Genomic DNA, 21,718 nt, shown 5'->3' on the forward strand with positions numbered 1-21,718 from the left:
CAGACCCAGTCCTGAGGGCTGTCTGTCGTGGTCAGTGCTTCAGCCCTCTCTATGCTCCCCCTGCTGAGCTCTGGGGGCAACCCCGGCACCTGGATCACTTCTACCTGACATTCCCATAACCAAAGGATCTTTCGTCGATACCTCACGGCCCCCCAGACACTGCCTGTGGCTGTGCACGCTGCCTCTGACTCTGCCCAGTGAAGGTTCCAGAACAACAGGGACTCCTGTGATGGTCCCTCTCACCGTAGTGCCCCCAGCACCCTGCACAGGCCTCGCACACACAAAACAGCCATCAGGGATCTTTCACTGAATGATGAGGAAACAAGCACTGGGTTACTTGGTCTTCCTTCCTTCCTTCGTTCAACTTTGTCAGCAAACGTGTGGATCGCTCACTGTGCACCGTTCACAGGGTATATGTGGGTCAGTGATATGGTCCAGGTCAGAAAGGAGCCTAGAGTTTGTGAGGAGGCATCCTGTGAATAATGTCAACCCAGTATGGTCACTGGCTATTGGGTTGGTGACCAGATGTAGTGGCTACATCAGCCCAAGACCCACTGAGCTGGAGTCATGGAAGCTACCCCAATCTGGAAGCCCCTGAGCTGACTTGTGAGGAACAGATAGGAGTTGGCCAAATAGAGGAGCAGGGATGGGGAGTGGGGGAGGGGTCATTCCAAACGCCAGGTACAGTGTTTTTAAAGATACAGAAGCCTGGAAGCATAGCATCTTTTTTAGTAGGTACAGATAAGTTTCTGAGTTCCTTAAGCAAGAAACTGGCTTGTAACAGTGTTCAGTGAGTATTTGTTGGGTGGGTGAATGGATGAATAGATGGATGATTGGGTGATGGATAGATGAATGATGGATGGTTGGAGGGAGGGATGGGTGGGTGGTAGGTGAACTGGTGGATGGGCGGTGAGTGAGTTGGTGGATGATAGATGAAGGATGGATGGATGGGTAGGTGGATGAATGGTGATGGTTGGATTGGTGGATGAATAGATGGGTGCATGGATGATGGATAGATGGGTGGTGGATGAATTAGTGGATGAACAGATAGGTGGATGGATAGATGGATGATGGGTGGATGAATGTATGAATAGATGGGTGCATGGATGATGGATGGATGGGTGGTGGATGAATTAGTGGATGAACAGATAGGTGGATGGATAGATGGATGATGGGTGGATGAATGTATGAATAGATGGGTGGATGGATGATGGATGGATGGGTGATGGACGGGTGATGGGTGAATTAGTGGATGAACAGATAGGTGGATGGATAGATGGATGATGGGTGGATGAATGTATGAATAGATGGGTGCATGGGTGATGCATGGATGATGGATGGATGGGTGGTGGATGAATTAGTGGATGAACAGATAGGTGGATGGATAGTTGGATGATGGGTGGATGAATGTATGAATAGATGGGTGGATGGATGATGGATGGATGGGTGATGGGTGAATTGGTGGATAGATAGATAGTTGGATGGATGGATGAGTAAATGTACATTAACCTGAAAATACACAGTTCTCAGCTTTGAGTAGGCGGAGCCCAGTAAGGCCCTGCTCCCATGGCTGCTCCACTCCTCCTACGCTGACTCTGCCTGAATTTCTCCAGCCTCAGGAGGCTCTTCCCTCCAACCACTTGACTGTCCCAGCCAAGTGATGCTGAGGGGGTGGGAAAGGTCACAGAGCCAGTTCTTTCCCACAGCCCCAGAATAGAGAGTAGGATTCCTCCCTGGCATTGGGAGAGAATTCGTTGGTGACATCATTAGACTAGGATCTGTATTATAAACTGAAGAGGGAGGGCAACAAGGGAATGTTAGGATCTCTCATCCACCCTCGCCTCCCCAGGCTCCAGACATGGGTCCTCATTGCTGTTAGCAGAACATGCAAACTCCTCCAAATGCTTGGATGCCACTTTGGTTCTTGAGTGCAAGACGCAGACCAATCTCAGATACACCCCTTAACACGACCTGGTGGCTATTTTTATTTGAGTTGATTTGATGGTCAAACCAATATTGTGTATACATAACCTTAATGTCTTGAAATAGCTCCATCCTCATATTCTTTCTGAAAGCCAAGATTCCATGGAGGGTTGTGGAAATATTTAGAGTCACCCCTGTCACTCTCCACTCCGGAATGGGAATGTTCAGGGGACTGAGTTGGGCAAATATGTATCTTCTCTCCCACCTTCTAGAAAATTCCTAAACACATGACAGGATGTAACTTGGCAAGGAGGGGTTGGAAGCGCTCAGGGATGTGGGTGCTGAGCTGCTCTGCCAGTAATAGGGCTATTTTCACCTCATTTAGGATGATACTGTCGTTCCTATGAATTGACTCATCCTTTGTCCTACTGGGTCCATAAAGAACAGTTACAAGTGGGCACTGTATCTTATTTAAAAACCAGTTTTCTTTTTAAGGGACCTCCACACTGTTTTCCAAAGTGGCTGTACCAACTTGCATTCCCACCAACAGTGTAAGAGGGATCCCTTTTCTCCACATCCTCTCCAACATTTGTTGTTTCCTGCCTTGTCAATTTTTGCCATTCTAACTGACGTAAGGTGGTATCTCAGTGTGGTTTTGATTTGAATTTCCCTGATGGCTAATGATTTTGAACATTTTTTCACGTGTCTGTTAGCCATTTGTATGTCTTCATTGGAAAAGTGTCTGTTCATATCTTCTGCCCATTATTTGATTTGTTTATTAGTTTCTTGTGTATTGAGTTTGAAAAGTTCTTTGTAGATCTTGGGTACCAGTCTTTTATCTGTAGTGTCATTTGCAAATATCTTCTGTCATTCGTGGGCTGCCTATTAGTTTTTTTGACTGTTTCCTTGGCTGTGCAGAGCTTTTTATCTTGATGAAGTCCCACAAGTGCACTACTGGGTATTTACCCCAAAGATACAGATGTAGTGAAGAGAAGGGCCATATACACCCCAATGTTCATAGCAGCATTGTCCACAATAGCTAAATCGTGGAAGGAGCCGAGATGCCCTTCAACAGGTGACTGGATTAAGAAGATGTGGTCCATATATACAATGGAATATTACTCAGCCATCAAAAAGAAGAATTTCTCAACATTTGCTGCAACATGGACGGGACTGGAGGAGATAATGCTAAGCGAAATAAGTCAAGCAGAGAAGGACAATTATCATATGGTTTCACTCATTTATGGAACATAAGAAGTAGGAAGATCGGTAGGAGAAGAAAGGGAAGAAGAAGAGGGGGTAAACAGAAGGGGGAATGAACCACAAGAGACTATGGGCTCTGGGAAAGAAACTGAGGGCTTCGGGGGGGGGATGGGATAGGCTGGTGATGGGTATTAAGGAGGGCACGTATTGCATGGTGCACTGGGTGTTATATGCAAGTAATGAATCACGGAACACCACATCAAAAACTAGGGATGTACCGTATGGTGACTAACATAATATAATAAAAAAAATTATAAAAAAAATAAAAATAAAAAAATTTTAAAAATCAAGAAAAAAAACAAAAAATAAAAATAAAAACCAGTTTTCTCTTTATGATTAAATTTGAAAATAAATCTAAGGCTAGATGAACGTAATATCTTTTAAATCGATCAATGAAAAATTTGATCTCCAATTCCAATGTGTATAATAAACTGCCATAAAGGTTTAAAGTCAAGATCTTGTTGAAATGGTCCTTTTTCCCCTTCTGTGGGTTGATCTAGTAGTAACTTTACCTACATAATTTTCCTCCAACGTTGAGAAATAGCTTGGTCTTTCTTCACTCCTTTTTTCAATCCATGTTCGTTTCAGAACTAAGGATTCCAGACCTTGGCCTACAAAGGTGGAGACAACGGGTAGTTCTTTGTTACTGAGTAATATTCAAGTTCAAGTAAGATTACATATATATGAAAGCCATAAGTATGAGGGAGGAGGGACACTGAGTGACAGTCTAATGGAGGGGCAGACTCTGAATGCAAATGACGAGTTGGGGCAGCTGTGTGTTCTGTAGTTGGGGAAACAGAGCCACATACACCCACGTCCCGGAGAACTGTAAGGGCAGGACTTTGTATCACTGACAGCCCCCAGGAGGCCTGACACTCAGACATCAATCATTTCGTTTCGCTCTACTCTTCAGATGGCTAATAATCGTACTTTCTGGGGGTGTCATTCTTGTTTTACTATGGTGGGGGGAGTATTCAGCCAGAACTAGACTTCTCATCCTCTTCTATCAAGTGTACCTCATCCATGAATTTCATCTGATCAGCAATAATTCCCGACAGTTAATTGCCTTGATCCTTGCAGGAAACATGGATCTGAGCTTTTGTGTATTCGTCTGATCTTCCTCTCAACTGGTCTTTCTGGACCAGGAGGAGATTCCCACAGGGCTTGTAGCGACGTGACTGGAGTTCCATGAAGCCCTAAACTGTGCCTGGTCCTGGGCTCAGCCTGCTGGTCCCGCCCCCCACTCATCGCCTCTGCACCCTCACCCCTCTGTGCTTCTATCCGTATTTCTAGAACACCCCCGTGGTGGTGGTGAGCACAAGGGGCAATACCGAGTGAGTTAGTATTTGCACTAGTGTGATTACTCTGTTAGTCCAGCACGGTTTACGCAGCAGACTAGGAAGCTTTAAGGTGCACAGCCTGGCTCCATTCCCCCGATGTTCCACCCCTCGCATGGTGGCTACATTTGTTTTCTTTCCTTGGCTTCCAATTTTCCTGTTTCCCAACCGAGTTCTGCATGTGCCCTGGCAGTTAAGGCTATGTCGTAAAGCTTTTTAATACTCTGTAATTTCTATTTTGGAAATACTTTAGCCTTCGTACTTCAATATTCAGTATCCTTTTTCATCCAGTACAAAGCACCCTCCCCCTTGCGTCCAGAGTCCATACTCCAAGAAGAGGTGGAGGTCGGTGCTGGGAGCATGGGGTTGAGGTGGCAGGAAGTGAAGAGCAAAGTTAAACTGGTCTGGGGGTGTCCAGTGTTTACAGAACAGGGCAACTGACAGAGTAAAGTGGCTGGAATTTTCCTCTGATTTCTCTTTGTACTGGAAGCAACTCTTACCCCAGTTCTGAATATATCCCTTAGGACAGTGAAATTACAGCTGAAATTGGTAGAGGTAGATGTGATCTTATGGTTTAAACTGGCAAGTGGGAATGTTTTAGTGTCTGGGTTCTGTTACAAATGCTCCCTCGAACTGTTCGCATTTCGAACAAGAACTACATTCTATTAAACAGCAAACAGTTCTGCAGGGGAATTTTTCAGGATACCAAGAGGACAGTTGGTGTGAATGGGGTGGGTAGCATTTATTAGACTAGAAGAGATAATGCTTGGAATATTAGTTGAAACGTGGATAGGAATGAATACTATTTGAAATATCACAAGGTGGGTTCTAGACATCAGCTTATTAGCTTCCTGGTGTGTGACTGTGAGTGCTGCATGATTATAACAGGATTGTGAATGAAAAAAATCTATCTTTGGTTTAGTTTTAAACTTTTTTATTATAGTAAGGATATTTAACATGAGAGCCACCCTGTTAACAAATCTTTATTTTTTTAGAAAATTTATTTATTTACTTGAGAGAGAGCAAGAGAGCAGGGGGAGGGGCGAAGGGAGAGGGAGAGAGAGAATCCCAAGCAGACTCCTTGCTGAGTGCAGAGCCTGACACGGGACTGGATCTCACGACCCCCCTAGCTGAAGCCATCTGACTGTTGAGTCAGATGCTCAGTAGACTGAGCCACCCAAGGGCCCCGGTAAACAAATCTTTAAATGCACAAGACAGGACTATTATCTGTAGACACAGAGCTGCACGGCAGCGTATCTGGGCTTCGGTGAATTATACTGCAAAGGACATGGGAGTGCAGATACTTTTTGAGGTCTTGATTTCAATTCTTTTCAATGTCTGTACCCAGAAGTGGGATTGCTGGATCAGACAATAGTTCTTTTTTTTTTTTTAATAATAATTTTTTATTATGTTATGTTAGTCACCATACAGTATACCCTTAGTTTTTGGTTCTATTTTTCATTTTTTTGAGGAACCACCATACTGGTTTCCCTAATGCTACGCCAGTGTGCATTGGCACCAACAGCGTTCCAGGGCTCCGTTTTCTCCAAATCCTCACCAACATTATTATTATTGTTGTTACCTATTGTTTTTCTTTTTATAATCTCCATCCTGGCAGGTGTGAGGTGATGTCTTATTGTGGTTTTGAATTACATTTCATGGATAATTAGGGATGTTGAGCATCGTTAAACATACCTATTGGCCACTGGTCAGCAGGTCTGTTATGAGGTACAAAAATGAAGAATCCTCAAATCCCACGGTTGGTTCTAAGTCGGGTTCCAGCACCATCTAGATGAGACAAGAGTCTTTCTGAGCCAGACTGTCTTGTGTACATTCAGACACCCAACCTCTTTGGCACCTGTTATTCTAAGGCACTGTGACATATGGGCACCTTCCTTTGGGGGGTGCAGGCACATGTGCTTGAGACCAAGCTTCGGCTCAGGGTGTAGACAGAGAAAACTGCCAGCAAGCATGTTCCCAGTAAGGATAGATATGGAAGAAGATTTTTGAAACGTTTACAATTCTGCCTCCTTTTACTGGTATTACAACCAGTGGCAGATAACTGACTGGCTCCCTGGTGCTTCCCGATCCAGCTTATTGCCTATTAGGGAAAATGTATAAACTTCTGAATCACAAACTCACTTTAAAATTGGGTTCAAATATTTCATTTCTGTTTTGTTTTTACTTTTTTGCAGATAAAAATATCATAAAAATGAAATTTCTGCTCATGTTTCTCGAAAGCACTTTTTTTTTTTTACCTATGCCTAGATCTAAAGGAAAATATTACTCTACAAAGATGTATTCAGTCATGGTGGGTGTATTAAAATACAAACATTGTGATTTTAGCCAAAACAACCTTGCGTCCTGAACGACTTTGGCATTGCTTCTCATGATTGCTTCTGGTTTTTATTTTTCAAGATTTAATTTATTTATTTGTGAGAGAGAGTGAGAGCACAAACGGGGGGAGGGGCAGAGGAACACGCAGACTCCCTGCTGAGCACAGAGCCCCATGAGGGGCTCAATCCCAGGACCCGGAGATCATGAGTTGAAGTAAGATGCTTAACTGAGTGAGCCACCCAGGCGCCCCGTTCTGTTTTCTTTTTATGTAGTATACGGAGGAAATAAACTATGAAACTACGTACATAAGGTAACAGTGAGTCTCTCATCAGCTTTTTAATGTCCTGAGCTGCGGTGATGGCTGTGTTTGCCCACCGATGAGTCTCATGGCCATGTTGACTGCACCTTTGCTCTGGGACTCAGCAAGAAATGGGGCTGGCTAGCAAGAGGGAGCATCGTTCAGGAGGTAGATAAATAGCGGGTCAGATATGACAGTATCAGAGACCACAGCCAGCGTGAGGGGCCAGTTTCAGCAACATCAGCTAACACAGGACAAGCACCGGGGTCCCGCATCCAGGCCGGCCACCCGCGCCGGCGGTCAGGAGGCCCGTGCGCAGGTATCAGGAGCCCGGGCTGGGGCAAACGGGAGACATGCTCCGGGTGCCCGGCAGTCATGCAAGCCTCATGCCTCATGTGCACATTGAAAAAACTCAAACTCTCCTCTGTAACCATCCCGGTCTGGCTGTGGATATCGGGGTTCGTCTCTGTAGTCCCTGCTATAAACCCACTGCCAGGTCAACGCGGCTCATGCTCCGTTTGGCTGTTTGGTGCCTACATCCCCAGAGCGCCTTTCACAGTTCCTCCCAGAACCTGTTAGCTTTTCTCTAGCCCCCTGTCGTGGAGAGCATTGTAATCCAGATCGGAAGGAAGCCCGTGAATGACACACAGCGTGGCTCGTGGTCCTTCCCGGGGACTGGGGCGTTATATTACATACCTGGCACTCCTCGGCTCTCTGCATGCTTGCCTGTTATATGTTTAGAAGTAAGAGGAGCTGAGAAAGCATAGGGAGAAATAGGCGAAGCTGGTTTCGTCCCCAGGAGGAAGAGCCCAGACAGCCCTGTGAGCGGCCAGGGGTGTGCATCGAGGCCTTCGTGTAGGGCACGTTCGGTCCGCGGCCGCATCGGATGGGTCAGATCGGGGTTTCAGAAGTGCTGTGACTTTGTGTCCCTTCCCAGTGGATGGCGTCTGGTCTTGCTGGTCTTCCTGGTCAAAATGCTCGGCGACGTGTGGCGGTGGGCACTACATGAGGACCCGCTCGTGCACAAACCCAGCGCCAGCCTACGGAGGGGACATCTGCCTGGGGCTTCACACGGAGGAGGCACTCTGCAACACCCAGCCCTGCCCAGGTAAGCGGCCTGCCTGCTTCCACGACTCTGGGCTCACCCCGCCCCTTCCCTCCCTTGATTTACAAAGGGTGAAATTGATGAGACCCCATGACGGCAAATACCGAAAGAAGGAAACACCTCAATCCTGCACTCTTATCCTTGAAATGACATCATACCACATTGGTCTACAGTAGAATAAATAGTTCTCGCCGTGCCGCAGTGTTGCAAGTAGTAACAGACACGGGGCATCACAATGCATTAGTAAAAGGTTTAACCTGGTAATGGGATCTGAAAATCTGGTTGGGGAGCAAGGGGAGCCCTTGTGGAGGACTTGGCCTCAGGTCCGGGGGCTCGAGGGGATCCAGGCTCCGAGGCTAGGTAACACAGGGGCCCAGTGGGTACACTGTGGCAACATCCTCATCCAGTAATCTGCTTTGTCCTGACACGCAGAGGCCACTTGGAATGAAAATGAGACACCCTCTTCTGAGTCTAACTTTGACATGAAAACACTCAAACTTTTTATTTTTTACCTTGCTCCTGCGATTCTTTCTAGATGGTTCCATTTGTATTGAAAAACTGCCTAGAAACCAGATTCTTCACAGTTATCCCCAAACCTGGTACTTTACATGTTTTTAAGGAAAAACGTAACCTCTTTACTTAACGGTGGATCCAGGCACACGTTTGATTTCCAAATTTTCCCTGTAATGCAAAGACAGTGCTGAAATTTAAGAAGAAAAAAGCAAACTGCATTAAAAAAAAAAACCTTTTTAATTTGTTCGATATTTTCAAATAATACTAAGAGCACATTTTTTTTTTACCTCCTTACTTAAAATATGAGTGTTGTTTTCTTTTCACACATCCATAAGCCTGGGTGAATTTAACGAATCAGAATGAATTTTCCATTTCAGGGTGAAGTGACCTTAGATCACTCAGCTTTGGGCCTTAACCCAGATTCGTGCACGGATCTTAGGCACGTAGGCCACAATAAACCTGGGATACAATAAATTCTCCCTCACGTACAGCCTGACGTTGGCATATCGAGTGCGGAATTGTTTTCGTAACAGAAGGGAAGGTGCTTGTAGGAGCTGGAAACCCCTCTCAGCAACCAGGGCTCTCTCATTCCTGCACCGTCATTTCTCTTGCCCGAGCTCGGAGGCCCATAGGAACTTAGGCGGGAGAGCGTTTGAGGACTGCTCTTCAGAGGGGCATGGCCCGGTGGGAAATGTGGTCTGCACTGACGATTTCTCTCTCCTGACCACTGACCGTCTCTGCACAGCTGGACCTCAGGAAGTAGCGTATTGAGTGTCCCCTTACAATGACTTTAAAACATTAAAACAACATGGATTTTTAAAAAGTGCATTAGGGGCGCCTGGGCGGCGCAGTCATTAAGCGTCTGCCTTCGGCTCAGGGCGTGATCCCAGAGTTCTGGAATCGAGCCCCACGTCAGGCTCTTCCGCTGGAAGCCTGCTTCTTCCTCTCCCACTCCCCCTGCTTGTGTTCCCTCTCTCGCAGGCTGTCTCTGTCAAATAAAGAAATAAAATCTTTAAAAAAAATAAAAATTAAAAAATAAATAAATAAAAAAGCGCATTATTTTTGATCAAAGGTCTATAAGCTCTTTTATTCATGCCCACATGTAATTTATTGACTGGAGTACCCAGAAGATACATGTCCATCTTATTTATACACAGCCCCATTACAAATGTAATATGAAAATTTAAAGTCGTGTGTGACCTGTGGTGCTTCCAGGTGGGTTGATCTCAGGAGACGTTTTTATCACTCGTTCCCCACTTCCTGTCATTTCAGAGAGCTGGTCGGAGTGGTCAGACTGGTCTGAGTGCGACGTGTCTGGAGTCCAGGTCCGTGCCCGCCAATGCATCCTTCTGTTCCCTGCAGGCAGCCAGTGTTCTGGAAACACCACCGAGAGCCGGCCATGTGTTTTTGATTCCAATTTCATCCCAGGTAAGGGCAGAAAGGCTTGTCAGTGTAACCAAATCATTTTCATCATTTAGAGAGGAAATGAGTCATAGGTGGGAGTTATATCTGTCCTTTGAGGTCTAGTTTGGTGAAACAGAGATGATTCTATCAACTCTTGTGGTTTCAAGGTAATTAGACAGTAGATTTGCAGATAACTGTGGGTGTAGGCTTGAATTTAAGCCATGAGTGTTAAGAATTTTTTTAGCACAATATCTCCTACAATTTACTGACTATAACACAGTGAGATGATTTTGCTCAAAAAATCAAAATAGATTATCTTGTTATTTTAACATTAGGTTAAATGCCTTTGCAGTGCTGTGTGCATGTGTTTGTACAGAGGAAAAAGGCCAATTCTTTATGCAACCTTGGTTTACTTGGGAAGGTGGAAATGTCCCATGGGTCTCATCTTGGAGAAGAGACTGGCTGGCCCTTGGGCTACGGGCTTTTCCATGTGAAACTGATGTTCAGTTACTGATGATAGCAAGTCACCTGCCATATGTAGGCATGGTGTTAGATACTTCCAAGTCATTTTGTGTATGTCCACTGTGGATGTTAGGGCAATGACGTGGACCAAGGCAGAGACCAACCTCCTACAAGGTAATAATAGGTAATTACCTTGTTTTCTTCTACGTATGGAAAAGGTAACCATATTTTAGAGAAAATTATTAGCATTCGTCTTACAAAGTACCTCCATCATGTATGGTATAGAACTGCAAGTGTTTATTGTGTTGTTTTCCTTTTTGACCACAGACGTATTGCTAATTCTTGTTACCCACTGAAAAATCAAAACAGGAAAGAATACCATCTCCGGTCTCCTGAAATGGTGTTTGATCCTTGTAGGTTAAAACATTTCCAGGATCTGTTCTCTCGTTGGCATTTTACTTGGGTATTTAATGTGTGTCATGGCCAAAGGCATGAGTGGGTGCTGAATGGGGGCTTTATTTGTTCTGGCAATTCCCTTGGAGCTCTAGTGGATTGGTGCCCTCTGCAGGGAATTTGACAACACTGACTTTGCTCAGAGGCGGGAACACCCAGGCAAACACTGTGGACTGTGGGGTCCACAGCTGGCAGAATATATGGTAACAGAAAATCAGCACATATTCTGGCCTTATTTTGAAATCATTGCCCTGGTTTCAACCCAAAGGATCGTAAGCCTTTTCTTTCCATGATAATGAATCTCACTCCTTCCCAATCCAGATGACCTTGACCAAATACATCTCAGGTTGGTTAAAACAAAGAAACATAAATTTTTTTTTAAACAAGTAATCAGGCTTTTAGAGCTTTGACTCACATAAAATACGAAATCATTAGACATTCTGTAAGTGACTCATTGATGTGCTCTTTCTTCCCAACACCCTTTACACATCGTGATTTATTTTTTTTTTACAGAAGTATCTGTGGCAAGATCCAGTAGCATAGAAGAGAAACGGTGTGGGGGTAAGTTCCTCTTTTTAACTAATTTTTAATTGATTTCTGAGATTTTTCCCATCATTTCTCTTCCCATATGTTTCATCTGATGTTTGGCCAAAGAAAAACAGACTGGAGAAACCCTTGACCCAAACACCTTACGCTGCGGTGGTATGAATGTGGGTAGTCAATATTTGACATCTGGATGAGTGGGTCTCGGGTGCAGTATCTACCAGCCTCGTCAGCATCACCGTGGCAGGTGGGAGGAGTGCAGATCCTCAAGCCCTGCCTCAACCTGTACGATCAGAACCTCTCTGGGTGGGGCCCAGCACTCTATGGCTTAATAAGCTTTTCGGGGGATTTTGGTGGATGCTAATCAGCATTAGCACAGCTAATAACCAGTGATCTTGATATTAGCTATAGTTAAATTTCTCATGAGTAAAACTCAATTCAAGCATCTTCTTTATAGTGCAAACACATGGCAGCCAGCCTCAAGCCCCCAGACTGTTGGAGTGACGACATCGTAATGGGGTATAAGGTTATACCTACATCTCTCGAGGTGGTTTTTAAACTTTCTGCAAACCTGAATGACAAAACTCACCTTCTCTGGTTCCAGTTCATGCTAAATTTGGACTTGACTGCCCGTGTTTACCTTGTCTGGGCAGGAGGGACTGACTGTCCACTGGTCAAAGCCCATGTTCTGTCCACCTTGGGTAATCGGAGCCAATATCCACACCAAGACCACAGATTTATCCGTGTGGCTGGTGACCTAGAAATGCCCATTCCTACCATAATCCATCCCACCAGGGAGTTGTAGAAGCTCAGCCAGAGGCTCCAGTCTTTATGTTCAATCCGAATCCAGAGCTTCGTGGGCATGTTTTAGGAACGTACTGACTGTTACTAATACATTAATTAAGAGCTCACTCTCTGATGCATTCTGTTTAGTTAGTTGTTAATCTGTTCATTTAATAATCTTTGCGGAGCACCCACTCCGTGAGCTCTGTGAGGGGCACTGAGTTGACCGTGGGGACACAAATAGCCCCAGCCCTTCTGGAACCAGCAGTCATATCATAAAAGACCCCAGTGCCTGAGAAACACAGTGTCTGGTGTCTGCCCTACATCGGTTCAGCAAGCTCACGGAGGGGCAGTCACTGACTTGGGATCCAGCTGGAAGATGAACAGTCACTAGTTCCCATAAAATAAATCCTAGCTGTAAGTGTCCCTTAATATTTTTGGATCAGTCACTCTATACCACTGTATTAAATGGCAAGAAGTATCCTATTTGATCTTCACAAAGAGTGTTCGTGTAGGTGCCACGGCCCACAGTTCCTTAGTGTAAAACCTTTGGAGATACAGGAAGGTTTTAGAATTCAGCGTTTTTCAGATTTCAGTTGGGTCATAGGGGGTTTTTGGTGTCTATTATGTAACACTCTGCAGTGCCCAGGTCTACATTCTGTAACCAGTCTCTTTCATGATACTTTGTGAAGTGTGGGCACAGAGAATGCTAATGTTCCTCCTGCCGTTCTAGTTAGTTCTGCAGCTGAAGGGTCGGGTCAGGTCATGCTTTGCTGCCAGGTGAGTGATGAACAATCCATTTCCAGAGATTTTGGTTTTGTGAATTGCAGCCATGCACTGTCATTGGCATTAAGGTCGGTAAGAGTCAGAGAGATGAGGCCACAGGCCGAAGTTCGCGCAGGTAGTCAACAATGGAGCCAGAGTTTGGCTCCAGGCAGTGGGATCTGAGTGGGAGCTTTAAGGCCAGAGTACCACAGGAAAAGGATCTTGGCAGTGGGTATCTGGGAGGATTGTGTCTGGAGGGCTGGAGCCACAGCAGTCCTGGTCAGGAGACAGTTTTGGACAACACTCAGGGTCCAGGGACACCTGCTGCCCTCGGAGGCAGCAAAGGTCCAAAGTGAAGCAGTTTTTAAGAGTGTCCATGTCCTATGTGAGGCCAAGACAGAACTTGGCCAAGACTATCAACCAGCTGATACCTCTGCAGAGTTGATTGGCCCTCCATGCCTGCCAGAGATTGAAAAACCATTTTCCCCAGCCAGCCCTCTCTGGGTTAGGATATAGGAGACCTTCAAGGGCCTTGAGCACCTGGGAGAACATGGTGCAAAGTCCATTCCCATCCTAAAACGCTGCTTCTTGTGTCAGAGTCAGATGGGCTAATTGGCTACCCAACCCCAAGTCAAGCCTTGACATGCTGTTGATTAAATCATAGAGACATTCCTTACTCTGTAATATTCAGAACTGATGTTTTTCGATGTTTAGGCTGCTCACATTGACACACAGGCAAGTCAGAGGTCATATGGGTCTGGGTGTTGGGCTGATGGGTAAAAAGAACCCCTAGCAAAATGTTTTGGGATGTTTAGGGAGACAACACAGATGTCTTTTTTGGTTTCCATTTGAAGAGAAATCAATCAAATTTTGTACAGGAAATCATCCAGTTGAGCCAACTGGATCGCTGGTTTCTATTCCAGCTTTCCTGACCAAAAACAACAGGAAGAAAAAAAGCATGTTCAAAGCAAAGAGCCACACTAAGCAAATTCAAAAGAGATTTAATAGACACTATTTCTCCCTATGCAGAAAAATGTACGCCTGTTGAAATTTTTCAATTTAGCTATTTTTAGTTTCATGAGACACAAAGACTATATAATCCTCATAAAGATGTCAGTTGGCCCCGGCCTTCCCCGGGCACCTGCAGGCATGATTCATTTGACTAATGACAAAGTATCTGCATATGGCGGGCATCATACATCTTCCACATGTTATAATAAACTGTTATCAGTGCGACAGAAAGGACTTTTATCAGTAGATGCGTTGACCCTGGGGAGTCAAAATGGCTGAAGTATAAAACAGTGACAGCACGTGTGAAATGTGCTCTCACTCCCCTTGAGCGTAGCTTCAGTGTTACAGTAGACACTTCTGGCGGTTGCTGGTGGGATGCCCCTGGATGCTTTGTCCAACTGGCCCAGGTCGGGTGCTGTCCAGCTCTGGAGGCTTCAGACAAAATCAGGAAAGGTCAGAGATTTATGAATTGCTTCCATTTTGTTAAACCATGGACCAAAGAATCAAGAAGTGAAAAACCAGTGGATGTGGGGGAGCAGGTGATGCTTGTGGAATATTCTAGTAACGTCTACCTGGATTATCCAGGGCTTGATGCTGAAGCCATTGGACGCCTGCGTTAGGAATGGAGTAGGAGTGAGGGGGTAGCAGCTCACAGTGAACCCAGCCTCTATGTATGCCGGCTGCTTACCTGGGGAAGCAGTGCCATCTCTCAGGAGTCCCGGGAACGCGGCATCTGGGAGCAGCAAAGGGACGACGTCAGGGTGTTGGGGGACAGTGAGGGTACCCCATCTCTGCTGCAGATTCAAGCAGGAGCCAGGGTAGTTGAGGGGCAACCATCCCAGGGCCTGGGTGCAGGGGACAGACTTGCAGGCCTTCTCTCCCTGAGAGCCTGGGGACCTCTCTCTGTGGCTGTGTGATTCGCCTGATGTCTCCAGTGTGCCTGGCAGGCATTTCCAATGGTTCTATTTGGGTGCGGGATGGACAGACAGATCAGTGAAGAGTGTGGGTGACATTGCACCCCCTGGTGGTGTATGGATGGGACACCATGGGGGAAAGCCAGTCCTTGGGATGTGTCCTGTGCTGGGATAAGACCAGTAACCACAGGCGACAGGTTAGCCACATGGCACCAACACGGAGTAGAAAAAGTAAGGTCATGTTCTGCTTCACCTGATTTCCACTGAGCCCAGCTTCGTGAGCATTGCCCAGATATTGTCTTTATTCCTTGATAGGCTTGAAACCTTCATTGTACGGTATTCCATCAGCACGTGATGGACATCTATTTGCTTTGCGGTTGTGTCTCAGACATTACAAAGGTCTTTGTTATGTTACCTTGATGTCCCTCAAGCCAATCCCATATTAGAGATATAAATCCACGTCTGCTCATTTTTTCAACATCTTGTATGCATAATTCAAGGAAAATAACCCAAAGATGCTATTTAATAGAAAAAAAACGTAAAAGAGGGTTGTTTCATAAACATTAGAAGATCATATTTTATTCCCTTGGCACAAACCGTTTATTTCTTTGGTATAAATCATTTTCTTTATAAGGTCTCCAAAATACAGTCATTTTGAGCAAAATTGGAAGCAGTCAATGTGTTCTCACTTTGTTCATGTATGCTAAAGGCTGGGATGTTCCGCCTGTTAGGGAGCATGGAACAAGTGTTCTCTAGGAACCCCCCAGACCAGAGATCACGCTGCACTTGAAACACATGAGCCGACTTGTACAATCCCTTAAAGAAAAAACTGCTTCTGCTAGTACATTAAGGTGACCTCCGAAAGACTGACTGTAGCCCGTAAGAGCATGTGCTGAAAATATGCCGTGCTCCCTGCAGGGGAGCGTGTTGGCGGCCATGACATTTCAAAGGAAGGTCACGGGCCTTTTATTTGGTCTTGCTCTTTTCATCCAAGTGCGTTGAGCTGTTGAGTGGTGTGTTCTTTTCCAAAGTAGCGTCGCTTTTGATGCTGTCTTCCCAGAGTTCAATATGTTCCACATGATTGCCGTGGGGCTGAGCAGCTCCATCCTGGGCTGCCTCCTTACACTGCTCGTCTACACCTACTGCCAGCGGTACCAGCAGCAATCCCACGACGCCACCGTCATCCACCCTGTTGCTCCCGCCCCTCTCAACACCAGCATAACTAACCACATCAACAAACTGGACAAGTACGACTCGGTGGAAGCCATCAAGGTAAGGGATCGGCAGACAGACGGGCAAGGAACGGCCCCTGGGAGCTGTTGGCAAAGCTCAGGGGTGGTGGCTTCAGTGAAAGAGTGGAGAGCAAGGTACCAGGTGCCTCTCATGATGAGTTGCCATCTTAGCTTCGCTTTACCTGCAAGAAAGATGGCACCTTCTATTGGGAAGTAGGTTAAAAATAGGACTTGGGGGGCGCCTGGGTGGCATAGCGGTTAAGCATCTGCCTTCGGCTCAGGGCGTGATCCCGGCATTATGGGATCGAGCCCCACATCAGGCTCCTCCGCTATGAGCCTGCTTCTTCCTCTCCCACTCCCCCTGCTTGTGTTCCCTCTCTCGCTGGCTGTCTCTATCTCTGTCGAATAAATAAATAAATAAAATCTTTAAAAAAAATAGGACTTGGAAACAGCAACAGTACAATGCTGGAAAATACTGGGTCATTGGCCAATGTCCAGCTCTGCCTCCACTGTGCCTTCCGTGTCCAAAGAGAGGTCTTGCTAAAGGGAAGAGCTCCAGGCTGAAGACCTGTACAGACCCGACAGTGGTAATGAGGACCAGGATGGGGTAATCTGATATCCGGGTTCATTGCAGGAATCACCAGGATCGCATCCTGAGAAAAATTGTTACATTATTATAAAGATTATCTTCAAATAATTTTTATGCATAATGAAGGTTTTCAGCTTCGCGTGCTGTGTGACTGGTGTGGGATGAAGTGTTCTGTTACGTTTTCTCAGTGGGCGATTAATTCAGTGCTCGACCCAGAAATAGAGAGTCAATGGCCTGTCTCCTCATTCTGAGGAAGAAGGAGTGGAAAGGGCATGAGCTCTGGACCAGGCAGACCTGAGTCCATGAGCCACCAGCTGGGTAAACATAAAGCCAGTTACTCACCCTCACTGAGCCTCTGTTTTCTCCTCAGTAAATTGGAGATCATGAGAAGCAAATGAAATAGTTACACTAAATGCCTTGAATAGTGGCTGGCAAAATAAACGTGGTTTTTATCTGAGGCACTGTGCGTCAGGGTTTAGAATACAAGTTAGTTAATTCTTTGAACCTCAGTTTCTTCATCTTTAAAATGGTTATAGCAAAATGTACTGCCGTATCTCTGTTGTGAGGATTAAACGGGATAACATACAGGAGTCGGGGGTGTAGCTGGAAGGGCATCCAGGGCTCCTGTCGACTTCACCCCACGTGCCCTACCACCCACGTGAATGAAGGACGTTCTCATTCTGATATTCCTCTTAAATTGGTGGTTCCCCTTAACATTCCCAGGGAGCATTTTGATGCTCTTTCTGCTATGTTGGTTTCCTTTGAAATTTGATTTCCTTCCCATGTGGGAGGATGGAACGTCTTCAGCCCTTGCAACTTCAGGTGGTTGGAAGGTCTTGTGTCCTGGGGACCATAGTGTCCTCTCTTGTTTCCCTCCTACCACGAGGCCCCCTTCTCCACCACCTGGACAGAGACAGAGCCAGTTGGCCTTTACCCATGGCCCTTGCTTACACCGGGATCCAGAGCCCATCAGCACCTGATGCTAATCACGTGCTGGGGCCAGGGAAGGAAGCACCAGGCACTGATAACACGCCCCTCATACCCTCTCAGCACTGAGCGCCCAGAGTATGAGGGGGAACATGAGCTCCTTTTATGAACAGGAACCTTTCAAACAAGCCTTCAGAACCCAAGAATGGAGCTCCTCTAAGTGTGATTCCAATCTATCAACCTGTGTTATGTCAAGTGTCTCAAGATAATTTAGCTGGTTTTCTGATCTCACTTGAGGTCACTTCTGATCTCACTTGAGGTCACTTCTGATCTCAGAGGACCCACACAAGATAATAAGAAATGTCATTGCTATGAGGGCAGAGGGCTCTGAGGGCACTGACTGCTGCCTAGTCTCTAATGATCTTTCTGGAACTTTCTTCTGATACCTTGCCCTGACCAGTCCTGGACAGTTGGCCTCTGCCAACCTTCTGACATCTTTATGTCAGTCCTTCTAGTATTTACCGTCAACCTGGCATAGTTTGCATTTTGAAAGTGTTGGTGGGTGCCTTTAATGACTTAATAAAGAAGGACATCCGTGTCAGAAGTGGCTACAGTAGCCTGTGTTGGGGGACCCATAGCTGTGCCCCCCCAATAATATGCATATTATGGCCTGCTGAATAAGAAGGTCCAGGCCACATGGGATCAGCGGGCAGCTGCCCCTCTGGGGAAGGAGAAACCCCAGGGTTGTTTTGACGGAAGGCACAGTTTCAGTGCACTCACTCAAAGGAAGTCAGGTCCCAAGGATTATTACTCACCCATCCCAGTGAGCCTGGGGAAGGGCAGACCTCCATCCCTGGTCAGCAGTGAGCAAGAGACAGAGAGAGGGCAGCAGGCACCTGTTACTTATAAGGTGGTTGGGGCAGACATCACTCAGATTTTGGAGGCTCAGCTCTTAAGTGGCTATTTTACTTCTTAATTTTCTTCAAGATTTTATTTATTTATTTAGAGGATGTGCAAGTGGAGGAGGGGGAGGTGCAAAGGGAGGGGGAGAGAGAGAATCTCAAGCAGACTCCCCGCTAAGTCCGTCTCAGGACCCTGAGATCCCCGAAATCAAGAGTCGGACACTCAACCGAGTCACCCAGGCGCCCCTCTAAGTGGTTATTTTAAAAGATGTCCCAGAATAGCTCTATTTTTAACTTCCTGAGGAAACTCCATACTGTTTTCCAGAGTGGCTGCACCAGCTGGCATTCCCACCATTCCCACCAACCATGTAAGATGGTTCCCCTTTCTCCACATCTTTGCCAACATTTGTTGTTCCCTGTTAATTTTAGCCATTCTAACTGATTGTGCGGGGGTGGGGGGGATGGGGTAACTGGGTGATGGGCATTAAGGAGGGCACGTGATGTGATGAGCACTGGGTGTTAAACGCAACTGATGAATCATTGAACACGACATCTGAAACTAATCATGTACTATATGTTGGCTAATTGAATTTAAATAAAAAAAATAAATTAAAAAAAAAAAGGGGTGCGCCAGGAAAGCAAACCAGGAACTTATGGTGGGAACACTAAACTGGGGTCCTTAGGTAAACGTGCAGATGCTGGGTCTGAGCGGGCTTGCCAGGCTGCAAAATGCCCAGGTGGCTACTTGGAGTGGCTGCTCTCTCATCACATGCTCACCTGCTAACAAATGTAGACAATGAAAAGAAATCAAGCCATTTGAAATTCCATGCATTTACTTAAATAAGCTCCTTCAAAAGCTCTTATCATTGTACCTGTCCGTGATAATCAGGAAGCTGCTTAAATTTTACTCAGTTACGTAGCACTCAAAGTGTCTGTTGATTTGAGATCGTTGGAGTTTTAGGTTTGTTGAAGGTTTGGATTTCTCAAGATCTACTTACCAAAAACTGCCAACCTCATTCTGGTCATGAAACAGGTCCTCAGGAAGGCAAATAAGGTGAAGAAGCAAGTAAGTGAGAAATCACACTTAGAACAATCGAGCCTCAGAAGGGAGTTCATATTCAACGTAATTGTTCCCTCATTATGTTCTCTTTCCGACGTACTGCTTATGGAGTATTCTTAAATCTTTTTTTCTATTATTTTACTTTTTATAGGCATTTAACAAAAACAACTTGATCCTAGAGGAAAGAAACAAGTATTTCAACCCACATCTTACTGGGAAGACCTATTCTAACGCCTACTTTACAGATCTCAATAATTACGATGAGTACTAATAGCTGTGATATTTTTGGCTTCTTGTAACCCCCCAGTTCCTCAAGGCCTGCGCTCCATGACTGCCCATGTTTCCAAGACTTCAGAGATGAAGTTTGAATACATTTCAAGTGCATTTCAAGCCGTGAGTGTCCCATTGCTGCCAAAAACAGACATCCTTAAAAGCAACAAAAATCTAAATACGATGTCGTGAAAATCTGGTCTAAATGCTTGATCATTGTTGAATGAGCCATGGCGTAAAGTTTTGTTTTGTTTTTTTATTGTGTTCAGTCCATTTTTCTCACAAGTCAGTTGTTTTCTTGAGCTTTTTAATAAATGTACGACCCACATAGGAAGGAGTCTTTAGAACTAGGAATGTCTTCCTTCTCTTGAGCATAAACCTTCATGATGTTTTAGTTCAAGAAAATAGACGCTTCCGCTGAGAGTCTGCCTCCCTCCACAAGGAGTGTCAGGTTCATGGTATTTGATAAAACGAAGGATATGAATGTGGCTGTACAGTTATCCACCATGGATTTCCCATCTTCCCAACCTGGATAATTCTGTGGAATCCTTGGAAGCAACTTGTGTGTTTGGACTTGGAATGGTTCTCGCCTGGGCAGGGGCAGGGATTCACCCTGGCTTGTGTCTGCGGAGGGGATGATGGTATGTGGTGTGACACAGTCATTCCTCCTTTGGTCTTGATGCAGTTCCTGTGTTATCCCTGGTGCAGTTGAGCTTAAAGACCGGAGGTTCAGACATGATGAAGGGGCCAGCGTTCGGTGCAATGCTGCAAGGCCAGCTGCCATGTTCTCACTTGTGGATTTCCTAGCATTCCAGGGAGCTCCTTGTCACGTGGTTGGCCTGGAAGCCCACCTGTCCGGTGCACAGTAACATCCTGAAGAGCCATCTGTAAAACCACCACTCGTTCACCATTTGGATATCTTCCTCATCCTCTCTCTCCCTGCAAGGAAAGAGCATGAACATTGGTGACACCAATGAGGGAACGTATTGAAAATACTTTGAAATATAATTGAAGCCAACTTTTTAAAAATTTTCCATGTTATAGAAAGGATTGAAAGAACTGACAGTGAAGGAGAAGCAACTTTTTATTTTCTATCTCCTGATAAAACTAGTGCCTGGCAATCAGCCCCTTCCCAGAGCATTACGTGGAAAGAAAACTAGCTTTCTGCAGCCCATCCATGGACATACTGAAGTGCGCCCCGAGTACCCAGCAGTCATTTGGGGCCTCCAGGTCAGGTGAGGAGGAGCCGTTTCGTTCTGGTGCCTTGTGTCTCTCTATCTCAGTGCTGCCCTCCCCTCCGCCCCCTTCCACTTCTGCCTGCACGGAGGCAACAGCATTTCAAGATGTACCTTGAGAAAGCAGGGAAGTAAGGTTTTCCGTGATCCCTGTGGTTCTGAGCATTGATCCCCACTAAGCAGTTCAGAGCGCTATCATGCTATTTGTAGAAGTCCCTGCAAAGGAAAAAAGCGGGAGAAACTACTCAGAAACAACTGATAAATAATACATGGCAGTTGGTTGAATAATTTTTGAAAAGTAAGAACACGATCGGAACTGTTCATCTGTTGCCGGTGGGTGTGGCGAAAAAGACCTACGTGGACAGTAAGGCACGTTCTCCGGCAGCGACCCT

The 21,718-nt window shown here is 45.7% G+C and overlaps 1 protein-coding gene across 1 annotated transcript in view; it reads left to right on the plus strand.

The window, feature by feature from the left end:
• SEMA5A (semaphorin 5A) overlaps nucleotides 1–20,569 on the plus strand; it is a 482,957-nt gene extending 462,388 nt beyond the window's left edge. Inside the window, exons 18-22 of the mRNA XM_040630558.1 lie at nucleotides 8,096–8,266; nucleotides 10,049–10,204; nucleotides 11,609–11,656; nucleotides 16,172–16,383; nucleotides 19,973–20,569. Of these exons, the coding sequence (XP_040486492.1) occupies nucleotides 8,096–8,266; nucleotides 10,049–10,204; nucleotides 11,609–11,656; nucleotides 16,172–16,383; nucleotides 19,973–20,092 (707 nt within the window). The 3' untranslated portion in view covers nucleotides 20,093–20,569. The remainder of the gene's footprint in view (nucleotides 1–8,095; nucleotides 8,267–10,048; nucleotides 10,205–11,608; nucleotides 11,657–16,171; nucleotides 16,384–19,972) is intronic.
• Nucleotides 20,570–21,718: the final 1,149 nt, after the last annotated feature.

The sequence above is a fragment of the Ursus maritimus genome, unplaced genomic scaffold, assembly GCF_017311325.1.
Source record: "Ursus maritimus isolate PB19 unplaced genomic scaffold, ASM1731132v1 scaffold_15, whole genome shotgun sequence".
In the NCBI taxonomy this organism is placed as follows: domain Eukaryota; kingdom Metazoa; phylum Chordata; class Mammalia; order Carnivora; family Ursidae; genus Ursus; species Ursus maritimus.